The sequence below is a fragment of the Rhinolophus hipposideros genome, assembly GCF_964194185.1.
Source record: "Rhinolophus hipposideros genome assembly, chromosome: 14".
NCBI lineage: Eukaryota > Metazoa > Chordata > Mammalia > Chiroptera > Rhinolophidae > Rhinolophus > Rhinolophus hipposideros.
The window spans coordinates 40,388,858-40,403,616 of NC_138060.1; the positions used below are offsets into that span (position 1 = coordinate 40,388,858).

At 35.5% G+C, this 14,759-nt stretch overlaps 1 protein-coding gene across 1 annotated transcript in view; it reads left to right on the top strand.

Annotated features, from left to right (window-relative positions):
• Positions 1 to 14,759, top strand: part of KCNH8 (potassium voltage-gated channel subfamily H member 8) — a gene marked incomplete at its 5' end in the record, with an annotated part of 310,088 nt that overhangs the window by 235,004 nt on the left and 60,325 nt on the right. Inside the window, 2 exons of the mRNA XM_081072214.1 lie at positions 10,185 to 10,384; positions 11,249 to 11,498. Coding sequence (XP_080928340.1) covers positions 10,185 to 10,384; positions 11,249 to 11,498 — 450 coding nt within the window. The remainder of the gene's footprint in view (positions 1 to 10,184; positions 10,385 to 11,248; positions 11,499 to 14,759) is intronic.

The window sequence follows — 14,759 nt, forward strand, 5'->3', positions numbered from 1 at the left end:
ATTTATTTTATTCATTTAATTTCTATAAATACGCACAAATAGTTTATTTTTTTAAAATTAAGCATTTATACCATGGACTGAAATCTGATTAGGAATTCCCACACAAGGCTAATAGAATTGCTAATGACAGGGATGCAATATTTACTACCATGTTTCCCCGAAAATAAGACTGGGTCTTACATTAATTTTTGCTCCAAAAGACGCATTAGGGTTTATGTTCAGGGGATGTCATCCTGAAAAATCATGCTAGGGTTTATTTTCTGGTTAGGTCTTATTTTCGGGGAAACAAATATTTTCAGGGAAAATATTGCTACAAAACAGTAGCAATATTAAATATTGGAGGTGATGGCCAAAACCCCAGGTAACTGTCTGGGGCAGAGGCACTGATAGGCTGTGTGAGGAGGAAGAAGCAAGGGGAAACTTCCATATAAACATCTGTGATTATAAAGTGTGCAAACCACTGATTTATAGGAAGAATATTTTAAATTATAGAACAGAGACTAAGCAAAAATAATGAGAAAAAAAATCCATATGCAGACAAATCTATGTGACTTTGAGAACACCCAAAACAAAGAAGTAATCCTAAAAGCACACACAGCTATTAGAATTAACAAGTGGATTTAGTGAGGCTGATGGATACATGGTCAATATGTAAAAATCAGTTGTGTTTCTAGATGCTGGTAGTAACAAACAATTAGAAAATAAAATATTAAGAAATGTTATAAAAACATCAAATATGTCGAAGCAAATATTTAAAAATGTGTAATATTAATACATAGAAAAACTACAAAACACTAGTGAGAAAATTTATAAATGGTTTAAAATAATGGGAGGATATGCAATGTTGATGGTTTTAAGACTCGATATTATAAAGATACCAGTTGTACGCGAGTTAATCTAAAGAGTCAATGCAGTGCCAATAAAAATCCCAGTAGATGTGTGTTTGTGTGTGTGTATGTGTGTGCACGCACGTGTGTGTGTTTGCACAGGCTGTTCCTAAAAATGAGTAGAAATGCAGAGCCAAAACTAGTCAAAGCATCATAAAGAAGAACAAAATTGGAAGATTTGTGTCACAGATATCAAGATGTATTATACAGTTACAGTAATTAACAAAGTAAGGTGTTGTCTCAAACATAGACAAATAGGCCAAAGACAAGATAGTGCAGAAACAGGCCACACACATATGATCACTTTATTTATGACACAGGTGAAACTGCAGTGTAAAGGGGAAATGATGATACTCTCAATAAATGTTACTGGGTCAAATGTACATTAGATTCTTAAAACTGTACATTAAAATGAGTTCCAGATGGATTTTGATCTAAATGTGAAAGAGAAAACAATAAAGCTTCTAAAAGGTAATATAAGAGAATATTTTTAATGACCTTGGATTTGAGAATGTTTTCTTAAACATGATACAGAAAGCCCTGATCATAAGAGAAAGATTGATAAATTGAACTTCTGTTTATCAAGACATTATCAAGAGTGTTAAGAGAAAAGCCACTGGGTAGGAGAAGAGATTTGCAAACATCTGACAAAGGACTCTTATTTCTTATCTATTATGCAGGCGAGGGGGTGCCAAAAAATGTATACAAGTGGACACTTTGGTCAACATTGCTCAGGCAGTAGTTCGCCATAATGAGAAGTGTCTGGACGCTGATGGCAACCATTTTGAGCACCTCTTGTAACTGCAAAAGTCAAACGTGACTTGTATTCATCTTTTGTTATCAGTATATATTATTACAATTTTAATACAATTTTCCTTTCTTAAAATGTATATACATTTTTTGGCACCCTGTGTATATAAAGAACTTTTACAAATCAATAAAAAAAGATCAAACAACCCCAAAATGCATTAAAACTTTTTTAAAAAGTCCTTTAAACATAGACTTCCATACCCAAATAGACAGTAACCATATAAAAGGATGCTTTACAATATTCATAAGGCACATGCAAATTAAGATCAAAATTAGATAGCATTTACATTCACCAGAATGGTCTACTTGAAAACACTGACACCCCTAAGTGTTTGAGAAGATATGGAACATCTTGACTTCTCCTATACTGTTGATGGGAGTATCAATTGGCACAACTGTTTTGTCAGTATCTACCAAATCTGAACACACCTGTACTCTGACTCAACAATTCCACTTCTGAGTGTATATCCAAAGGAAATGTGTACACAAATACATCAAAAGACATATACATAGATACCCATAGATGCATTATTGAACAAATCTCAAACTGGAAATGTCCATTAATAGGAGAACAATTAAGTAAGTTGTGGAATAATTATTCAATAGAGTACTATACAGTAATGAGAATAAATGAACTATTATGTCTGCAACCACATGGATGAATCTTACAAACTCAAGGCTGAACAGAGAAGTCAGACACAAAAAAAAGTATACTGTATGATTTTGTTTAGAGAAAGTTCAAAAGGAGACAAAGCTTGTTGATTGCAATATAATTCATAACTGTGGTTACCTTTCATGAGGATGCTGGTTAGTGGACGTGAAGGGGACTCAAGAGGGGTGGGAGGTGGGAGGGTGATTCCATAGGTCTGTTTACTTTGAGAAATCTCAGTGAGCTATACTTTTAGTATTTTTCCAATTTTATCAATGTGTATGCTTGATATTAATTTTACCTTGCAAAATTATAACAGATGAGCTAAGAGTATAACTATCAAGTGCAAAAAGAGAAGGCGAGTAGCAGTAAAATGAATTTTTACCCTTCCTGTCAGGTTGTTTTTAGATGTTGTCCAAACATGACAACTCAAGCAATAGAAGTAAAACCATATCATCTAAAATATTGGTTATAATCATAATAAGACCTAAAATAAATAATTTTAAATGATTGTCTTTGGGGATGGGAAGAGGATGAAGAGATGGGTACAAAATAAAGAGGCAACCAACGGAATGGGAGGAGATTTTTACAAACAATGCCTCCGATAAGGGGCTAATATCCAAAATATATAAGGAACTCATATAACTCAACAACAAAAAAACAAGCAATCCAATTAAAAAATGGGTGGAGGACCTGAACAGACATTTCTCCAAAGAGGATATACAGATGGCCAATAGACATATGAAAAGATGCTCAAATTCACGAGTAATTAGGGAAATGCAAATCAAATTCACAATGAGATATCACCTCATACCTGTTAAAATGGCTATCATCAACAAGACAAATAGTAACAAGTGTTGGAGAGGCTGTGAAGAAAAAGGAACCCTCATACACTGTTGGTGGGAATGCAGACTGGTGCAGCCGTTATGGAAGGCAGTGTGGAGGTTCCTCAAAAAATTAAGAATAGAATTACCATATGACCTAGCAATCCCTCTCCTGGGTATCTACCCAAAAAATCTGCAAACATTTACTGTAAAGATATATGTGCTCCGATGTTCATTACAGCTTTATTTACGGTGGCCAAGACATAGAAACAACCAAAATGTCCTTCAATAGATGAATGGATAAAGATTTGGTGTATATACACAATGGAATACTATTCCGCCATAAGAAAAGATGAAATAGTGCCATTGGAGACAATGTGGATAGATCTTGAGATTATTATGCTGAGCAAAATAAATTCAGACAGAAAAAGTCGAGAACCATCTGATTTCACTGATATGTGGGATATAAAACTGAAAAAAAACAAAGGAACAAGACAAACAAAGAAATAAAAACTGATAGACATAGACAATCGTGTAGTGGTTACCAGAGAGTAAGGGGGGAGGGAGGTGGTAAATGAGGGTAAATGGATCATATACATGGTGATGGAAGGAAGGAGAACTGACTCTGGTTGGTGAACACACAATGTGATTTACAGACAATGTATTACAGAATTGTACACTTGAAACCCATGTAACTTCACTAACCATTGTCACCCCAATAAATTTTAATTAAAATAAAAAGAAATGTATGCCTTCAATGAAAAAAATTTTTTCTAAGCTATTGCTTATGATTATAAAACTTCTTAAAGAAATTATCAAATCACCAGTTCATTTCCAGTTCACAAATATTTACGGCATACTTAAATTATGTTAGGCACTGGGTTAGATGCTGGGACAACAAAGATGCCTAAAACTTGATACTTCCCTTCTAGAAGTTCACAGTTTAGTAATGGAATAGATACTCAGGCAGACAATGTTCTTTTTCCCTTTTAATTTTTCCTTTTATAATGCACACTTTCTAAAGACCTGAAAATACACACAAAAAATAAAATTATGTATAATCCCATCACAAAAAGACAGTCTTTTTAGTCTTTTTATACACATATACAGCTATTTTCTGAAATATTTATATCAACTACATGTCATTTTCGCCATAAAACAAAACATATTGAGAACATATTCCCAAGTCTTTAAAAATTCTTCTATCATACTTAGTGATAGCTGCCTAATAGTCACCTAATCAGTTAGCCCCAATTGATAGGACCATCACATCAGCCTCCAAGGTTAGATAAAGCTTCCTAGTGAAGAGGACTCATCACTGAGGACAGGTCCAGTTTAAATGAGGCATTGTTGCCATGAAAAGGGTAGAGTGAAACTGTTAACAGTCAAGGTTTTCCTTAGAGCCTCTCATCCTATATACGCTATCTTGACATAATTTTATTGAACCCATATGGGCTATGATGTTCACAAATTCAGGCTGTTTTTAAGATATCTTTACACTGCCATTTGAATTCATCATTTAGCAAATTGTTCTCACTCTCTGTTTTCTCCGCCATCTGCCATCCGTAACCCAGTATACTTGTAGAAAGGAGTGGAAAATTCCAGGGCAATGAGTAGGTGGGAGAGAAAAGGAGGGCAGCTAAGATTACGCACAACCTGAGCTCTGGTCTCTTTTTATAACAGAAGAAAAGAGCATGTAGACTCTGTAGAGTCCCTATGTAGACTCTGAAGACACTGCAAAGTATTTAGCTAAAGAAATCAGCAACAAGAGCTATACATAGTTTGCCAACTCCTGATCTAACCTATAGTACATGTAGTATGTTTTAATCATGTCCTTTATAACTATCCTCTTACCCCAATCCAATTCAGGTTTCTGCACTGCATTTAATTATCATGTCACTTTAGTTTCTTTAATCTGGAAAATCAGGTCCTTAGAGTTTCCTTGACTTCCATGACCTGGATACTTTTGAAGATTGCAAACTAGTTATTTTGGAGAAGGTCCTTCAATTTGAGTCTGTCTGATGTTTTCTCATAATTAAATCCAGGTTGTGCATTTCTGCCGGGATACCACAAAACTGATGTTATGTCTTTTCCGATGCATAACATCAGAAACACAAGATAATATCTGCTTGTTTCACGATCGGTGATGTTGACTTGGACCAATTGTCTGCCAGGCTTTTCCCACTGCGAAGTTACCTTTCTCTGCCTCAGTAAAGACTAAAAGAAGAAAAAAAGAAATCAGCAATGATGCTATACTTCAGGAGAGCAATAGTGCCCCAAATCCAGAGAGCTGGGGAAAGAGGGTGGGAGGGAGAAGAAGGGAAGAGACGTAAAGAAAAGGGGGAAAGGAAAGCAGGAAAGGGAAAGGAGAAGGGGAAGCCAGGCAACCCTATCGGAGTGCACTTTCATTTGAATCTATTTACTTTCTTCTGAGATCCCAATTGTTGAGGTTTCTTCAAAGACCTGACATTAAGATGAGATTTTACAAAATGTATTTTATATGAAACTTCTACACACACAGAAAAAGAGCCTCCCACAGACTCAGCAGGAGGCCTACAATGCTACTTTAAGAATTATATACATCAAATATGCCAGGAGTCGCGGATGTGGAGAAAAGGGAACGCTAGTGCACTGTTGGTGGGACTGCAGATTAGTGCAGCCACTATGGAAAACAGTATGGAGGTATCTCAGGAATCTGAAAATGGAACTACCCTATGATCCAGTAATTCCACTCCTAGGCATCTACCCGGAGAAATCCAAAACTCCAATTCAAAAATCTGTATGCACTCCTATGTTTATTGCAGCACTTTACACAATAGCCAAGATATGGAAACAACCGAAATGCCCATCGGTAGATGACTGGATTAAGAAGCTGTGGTACATTTATACAATGGAGTATTACGCAGCCATAAAGAAGAAAGAAATCTTATCATTTGCAGCAACATGGATGGATCTAGAGAACATTATGTTAAGTGAAATAAGTCAGAAAGAGAAAGACAAGTACCATATGATCTCACTTATATATGGAATCTAAAGAAAAGACTATGTGAATGAACTAATCAGAGACAGTTTTGGGGACGCAGAGAAAAAACTGAGAGTGGTTAGATGGGTGTGTGGGAGGGGGTTGGGGATAAGGGGAAAGGTGAAGGGATTTGGAAGCAGCTGGTAACCACAAGATGGCCTCAGGGTTTTTTTGAAAATTAATTTGGGGAAGGTACTCTATAATGTTGTAAAGATTTTGTTGGGTATCCGATGGACATGCGTCCTATTTGGGAGATCACCTCAGGGATACTGTGGATACCTGATCATGGCATTGTACACCAGAAGCTAAACATTAATGAATGCCAACTATAATTTGATATATATAATGTGATGGTTCAGTGTGAGGTCGGAGGGATAGTGGATGGGGGGAGGGGGGTTCACACTATGAGGGATATAAATGATGAACGTCTAAGTATTACCTTGTTTTGTACACCTGAAACTAATAAATAAATAATTTAAAAAAAAAAGAAGATAACATAAAGGATTGAAAAAAAAAAATATGCCAGGAGTTAAAGGAAAATAATTTCCAAACTGACCTGGATATGGAAGTTCTCGAGTCAAACTTTCATAGCAGATGGAATGATTTGGACTGACACTTACACACACTCTGTGCCAATGTGAAAATGATAACCAGTGACAAAGAGGCAATGATAACTTTGGAAACTGAGAAACTATGAGAGCTAGGGTTTTATTTTTTAACTACTGAAATTAGAAGTATCTTTCTATGCTGAAAGGAGATTTTTAAATTATGGTGCCTCGGACGTAGACTAGTACATTCCAACAACACTTATGAATTTTACAATTAATCCAGTAATTCATTTTATTGATAGTGTACAATTAAGATGCTAAATGATCTGAACATATATATTACTTATCTTACATTATATGCTTTGCACACATTATAATTAAGCAAAGTTAAAATCATACACATAATTAAGGAAAGCAGTATTAAAATAAATGAAATAAAATTGTTCTCGGTATTCAGTTTAATCTCCGTAAAAGACAATCACATATTTTTACAGATGGTAGCGCTTTCAGACATGGAGCCCATAAGTATATTAACGTGGCCTGAAATTGGTGTTTGAGTTCTTTGACTTAGAACAGAATTAGCTCTTTTCTTCACACAGTGTTTATCATAAACAGAGGTATCTTCTTCCAAATAAAATAGTATTTAAACAGCAGAACTGTTATGCTTCTAAAAATATACAGAAGAATGAACCTCTATTTAGAATTCACCAAGAACCATCCAACAGTAAATTGTTAAGCAATATAATTTTTCTTGGAACATTTTTGCTCTGCTTGGAAGACATTTCATTTTTAAAAATTTGGGAAGACTATATACTTACATACACTTGCATGTAGCAGGCACTTATTAAATATTTCTTGAATTCCTTTTCTCAAGAAGTTATTTCCACCAGAACCACTCTTAATTATTTCAGAAGTTGATGGAGAATCTTAAATCTGAGTTCTTTTCCCCTAATTTTACTCAATTGAGCATGTTAAAGATTCACGATAACCCGTCACTCTCATGGGAAAAATTGAGATAAATTGAACCCTCACTGTTTTCCACACAAATATTAGGCACTTTAAATATGTGTATTAACTTATTATAAATTTATTTTTTTTCAATTACAGTTAACATATAATATTGCATCAATTTCAGATGTACAACATAATGGTTAGACATTTATATACCTACGCAGTGATCCTCCAATAAGTGTAGTACCCATCTGACACGATACATACTGTGTTTCCCCGAAAATAAGTCCTAACCGGACCATCAGCTCTAATGCATCTTTTGGAGCAAAAATTAATATAAAGACCCAGTCTTAGCTTAGATTAGACTATATAAGACCCGGTCTTATATTGCATTATGTAAGATCGGGTCTTATAGTAAAATAAGAGTGGGTCTTTTATTAATTTTTGCTCCAAAAGACGCATTAGAGCTGATGGTCCGGCTAGGTCTTATTTTCGGAGAAATACGGTAGTACCTACTACATTCGCTATACTTTACATCCCCGTGACTGGTTTCAATCCTTGTCACAATTTTCACCCTTTAAAACTCAAATAACCCTATGGGTAAGGTATTATTATGTCCCATTCACATATAAGGAAACTAAGTCCATGTATGGAAATTATGTATCTTGCCAAGTTCACAACAATTAGGAAGTGTCAAAGTCAGGATTCAAATCTGGATGTGTCTGATGCCAAAGTTTATATTTTCTCTGCAGTATTATATTGCCTCCTTTACATAGACCCTAACTTTAACCCTATTCTAGTAACTTTTCTGAATTATTGAATCTTTCCTTGTTACTATGGGGTGACTATAGGCATAGTGATCATATTTTCCATAGAAAATGACATATAATAACCTGATAAAGAATTTTAATTCTAGTGTTAGATGAGATTGAAATTGGTATGCCAATGGTTACTAATTTCTAATAAATATATAGAAAAAAGGAATTTGAATGGGGGTTATCCTACAATATTTGGTAGTATAGATGCAATAACACGTTGACACTTTTGTACCAATGTATCCATTTTGATGCTAAGAAATTTTTAACATAGCTCCTTGGATGCTGAGATTTGGATACGGGGACAAATTGATAGATCCTTTAATTTGACAAACTACTAAATTTTCAGGTTTTTTGTTTTATTTTCTTTGTTTACCAAAAAATACTGAAACTGATTATTTCACCCAGTCCCTGAACTTTTTCCCTCATGGCCAATCCCATCCCAGGATCGGGATAGGGGCTGAAATCTGAATATCACTGAGAACTGGTCTGCCCGTAAATATAAGTACATCATCTCCCCAGTCTCACTGCCCCAGGTGGGTCCAAGTCCTTCTTGGGCTTTCTGCTGGTATCTGCAGAAGCCATTCTATATTCAGCTAACAATTTAGTGCAAAATCCTGTTACACCTTTTCTGACTTCATGATACCAACCACTGCCTACAGCAGGCAACTCCTGGAAAGTGAAGCCCATCTGGTCACTCTACGTTTTTCCGGTAGAAAACACAATCCCCAACCCCATCCAGCCTCAAATTCTGATGAACAAAGTCTATCTCATTCCACTCTGGTCTTGGTTTCAGGAAGGGGAAGACTCAGCAAGGAAATGGGTGTTAAATGCTCTCTGACCTGAGAAGCCTCATCTAAACAGGAGTCACATCTATACACGTATATACAGCCTGGCTCTTCTCAAGATGGCAGTGATGACGCTAAGCAGAATACCTGGTTTTCCTCTGTGACTTCATTTGTTTCTCCAACAGTCTCAGATTTTCTGATATCTCCCTTAAAATTAAAGTGACTGTGGAGTTGGTGTCGGGTAGGGAATTGGAGCCCTATTCGGCTCAGCTTCAGTTCGCTCAGGAAAGCCTCAGTTACATTTCCAACAACTTTCTTGGTACCTTTAGTAATATAAATGTCATATTTAATAGCCTAAAACTAATTTTAAATGATGGCTTTGGGGAAGAGACTCATATTCCCATAAAGGCTAACTGGTTATAATAGACTTGTTTTTAATGTATTTTTATTACAGCAAAAGTAACTATTCAATTTTAACTTTATGGCTAATTTTATGAATTAAAACGATTTCATCCTAGCTCTTAAACTACACCTAACTTTTAAAATAATACAGATGTAAATAAAGTATAAAATAAAAGTTTGTCGTAGCCAGAATGGCAGCTAGCAGATTAAGTATGGGTCAAAGAGGCCTACTTTGCATGTTAGTAAGTACTTTTAAAAGACATTTTTACTCTGATCAAACCATAGGGAATCAAAATGACTGGATCAGGATCAAAATGACTGTGACAAAATGGCTACGCCAAAATGCTTGTACCAAAATAGCTGTATCAACGTGGCCACACCAGCGTACTCTGCTCTGACTTAGGATATATCAGCTATAAATCTAGACTGAAGGGGCGAACTCCTCCACCATATTTCTCTCCCATTCTATGTTGTGTTCTTCTTCTCAGCCTTGATGCATGCCTTGGTGTTTGGAAATGTGACAGCAATCATCCAGAGGATGTACTCCAGATGGTCCCTCTATCACACTAGAACTAAGGATCTGAAAGACTTCATCCGTGTCCATCACTTGCCCCAGCAGCTCAAGCAGAGGATGCTCGAATATTTCCAAACAACCTGGTCAGTCAACAATGGAATAGATTCAAATGAGGTAATGTTCATTTCTCATGTTGACGGCTTTAGGCACAAGGCACATATTCTAAGGTAAAAAGCGAGGTTCCCTCATGTAGGTCTCAGAAGCGAAGAACACACCTACCGACTTATTTATCTCTTTGTTGCTTAATCCTTTGAGAAACGCAGTCTTTCTTCTGCTTTGGCTTATGTTTTCACGATGCCACTTGGATTGACCAATGATTTACATAACTCATCATTTTGGTTAATCGAGTAGACTTATTTTCATTCTTCTGAACCTTCTTTGAAAGGAACCAATTCTTATGACAATTGAATGGTCAAACCATAATTTTTGAATATTAGATTAATCAAATTAATGTTTGCCTTTAAAACCAACAAAGTAAAAAAAAAAAAAAAAAGTTTTTCAGCAAAGGTATTTCTGGACTTCCAGAAACACCCCAGACCACCACTATAAAAAGGGTATCATATAAATCAAGCAACCATTCCACCAAATCTCCAACCAAACCAGTAATCAACATTTTTTAAGTGATTATTTGGTTTCTCTCTTCATATAATCGTGACACCAGAGGAAACACTGAAGGGTCCACTTTCCATATCTTCTGTCTTGAGTAGGAGTCTATGAGAAGCAAGTCACAATGACCTGTATGTTTTCATTCTAGAGTCTTATTAATTGATTCTATTTCTCCAGACTTCTTTTTGGCTGATTAGTACTACGTAACTGGGGTCACAGTCATTGAAACATCTTTCCAATCTCTTACAGATATTTCCTCTTCTGTACTCTGGTTGGTCAAACAGTGGGAAGAACATCCCTGTTGTCTTGCAAAGTAAATAAATTAGACTACACGTACCCCAACTTGATTTCCTCTTTCATCTTCTTTGACAGCTTCTGAAAGACTTTCCAGATGAGCTACGTTCTGACATCACTATGCACTTGAACAAGGAAATCTTACAGTTGTCCCTTTTTGAGTGTGCCAGCCGGGGCTGCCTCAGGTCTCTGTCTCTACACATCAAAACCTCTTTCTGTGCTCCCGGAGAGTATCTGCTGCGTCAAGGAGATGCTTTGCAGGCCATCTACTTTGTCTGCTCGGGCTCCATGGAGGTTCTGAAAGACAGCATGGTGCTGGCTATTCTTGGTAGGTCGGAGGTGAAAGCTCCATGAAATTTTCCTCTGGAGCATGAGTTAAGGAGATAAAATGGGGGGAAAAACTGCTATAGATTAAGGAAATTATGGATGCAGATGTGGAGTCAGAATTTTTTTCATATGGGTTTAATTTGCCAACTATTTTATTTATTATTAATTCATATTGCTTCATATTGAATTTCATATTGCTAGTTTGCAGTGCTTCATATTGAGTTTACAGTGTGCTAAGTGTTATATCCAACATATTGTTTGATTCTTGTTAAAAATCCAGCAGTTTAACTATTATTCCCATTTTACAAATGAATAAATTGTATCTTAGTTAACTTGCCCCAAATCACATATAGTAGTCTCCCCTTATCTGATGGGGATACGTTCCAAGACCCCCAGTGGATGCCTGATACTGCATATACTATCAATCCATATATACCGGGGGTGCCAAAAAAGTACATACACATGACTTGTATTCTTATGTTATCAGTATATATTGAGTATTACAATTTTAATACAGTTTTTTCCTTTCTTAAAATGTGTATACACTCTTTGGGCACCCTCTGTATATATTTCTATTCATGTCTTCCACTCATAAATTTAACGCCTTTTCCATTTTAACTAAGCACTTATCATGCACTGTGGCTTAACTTTTGTACTTTGAGATGCGACAGAAAAACTAGCATGAATTTCTTTTACCTTTTTTATAATTTCACGGACAGAAGATTCATTCTTAGCAACTTCGGCATATAATTTCTTTCTTTCATTACTAAGTAGAGAACTTTTACTTTTTCACTCAAGGGAAGCACTTTATGGCTTCTCTTTGGCATATCCGAATTGCCGGCATCACTATTCTTGTACTTTGGGGCCATTAGTAAGTGAAATAAGGGTGACCTGAACACAAGCATTGTGATACTGTGACAACTGATCTGATTACCTAGATGGCTACTAAATGACTAACAGGCAGGGAGCACACTCAGGGTGGACACGCTGGACAGAGGGATAATTCACATCCGAGGTGGGATGGGATAAGCTTTCATCATGCTATTCAGACTGGTGCACAATTTAAAGCTTATGAATTGTTTATTTCTGGAATTTTCCATTTATTTTTTTCGGACTACCCTTGATCGCAGGTACCTGAAACTGCAGAAATCAAAACCTCAAATAAGGGGAGAGTACTGTGGTAAGAAAATGAATACAATTCTTTCTGATTCCTTAGGCCAGATTATTAATCATGATGTATACTGACTCTTGGCGAAATGGCTAGTCAATTTTAAGAAGCCATTTCTGTATTTTTGTGAAAAATCAATTCTCAGAAGAACATGAAAATTAAGTTTCGTCTGTCCTAAAAATAGTGTAGAAATGATTATGCATTAAGAATAAACTCTCATAAAAATCATTACGTTATTCTGTATAATCATTATTAGCCTGCAATCTCTGGATTCTAGACAGTAAGCTTCAAGACAGGTTATAATTTGGAAGAGAGAAGAAAACTAATATTTATTGAATCCTTAATATGAGCCGGGTGTTTTATGTCCATTATATAATTTAAATCTTGCAACCCTGAGAGGTTGGTGTGCTTTTCCCCAACTAAAGGTGAGGCAATGGAGGCTAGTGAATGGTGAAATACCCACATGCTTTTTATTGCTTCATGTTGACTTCAGTTTACCACTTACCAGAGAAAAGGTAGGGCTTGCCTTTCAAAATTTTGGCTCAATTATTGATTCACCCCCTTATGTTTTATTCCTTAATTAATATATATGTATATATATATATATATACATATATGTATATATATATGTATATATATGTATATGTATATATATATACACACATATATGCAATAGCAACTCAAAGAGTTTATTATCAGCTTGGCCATCTCATTATCAGTGTTAGAGTGAAACTCGATATGGGTGTGTTTTTTTAGGAGAAAATTTAACACTCTTTCTGTTCACTTCTCAACTTTGTGAAGTTAAAGGCCAGTCATTCTATCATTCTGTGATTCTAAATTAAAAGTGACAATTATTTCTAAATTTGCTTCAGACACTTAACTGTAATCATAAAATACTTTTGCATGTACTTCCTTAGTAGCACTGTAAGTTTTATAGCCTACCTATTGACACAGCCTGCTTTTAAAAAGACATATGTATATATATTTTATAGAACCTATGGTTTGGTATACATGTAAGCAAAAATAATGTACCATTTTTAAACATATATGTGAGGTTTTTTCCAAAATTGTGGTAGATTTTTTAATTGGGTAACTAGCAACAATTCTAAGAATGGAATATGAAGGCATCATCCATAACATTAAGGTACAATGGGTACAAATTTGATGACTTCTTGTAATAACCATCATTCAAAATACATAATTCAACTGGATTTCCTTATTTCAAAAAAATTCTACTTACAGCTAAAAGATTTAATCCATTGCCTTTTGCTCTGGCCCCAATTTCCTCCATAAATTGTGATTTCCATGATTAACATTTTCCCATCTTGGCTTCTACCATGTATCTATCAAAAGTGATTTAAGTGCAAATTACCACATGGCCATTCTAAACGAGTATGTGGTATTGGGACTAAACCCAAACAGAGATAATAAATTATTAATATTTTCCCTCTATGGTTAACATTATTTCAGTGACGATTAACTATTTCACTTTCTTATGGTAATATTTTCTTATAGGTGCCAATTCAAATCAGTTTTGATAAACTTAGGCACATGGCTTCATATTTGATCTGTAGATATTTAATACATGCTTATTCTGCCAACAAAATGAATTAATATATAATGTTATAGGGAAGGAGTATCACCAAACAGCTGTCAAATCATAACTTATTCAAACAACTCCATTGTCCAATCAGTACATGAAGGCATTTCTTAATCTAAAGCCTGGGGGGCGGTTGGCTCAGAGGCAGGGATTTGTTATGGGGACAGAATTTGTTTGCCTTGTGCACCTTCATTTCATGTCCTGTTAACTATGTTTTCTCACCAATTTCTTCACTGTTGTTTACTTTTAAAAGAAAACGACAAAGCACCGATGATTGTGCTCTTCACAGATGGCATTATCTGCCTAATTATAATTAAACATAAGTTATAGCTCTAACCCGGATGGTTTGCAGATGCATCTCATCAACTTTTCCCCCCAATGGGAGAATAACTGATTAGCGAACATCAATAATAGAATTCAGAAAAATGTAGACTGTAAGGGACCATAGATATTTCTCTTCTTTTAGAAATAAGGATACTGAAATCCAGAGCAAT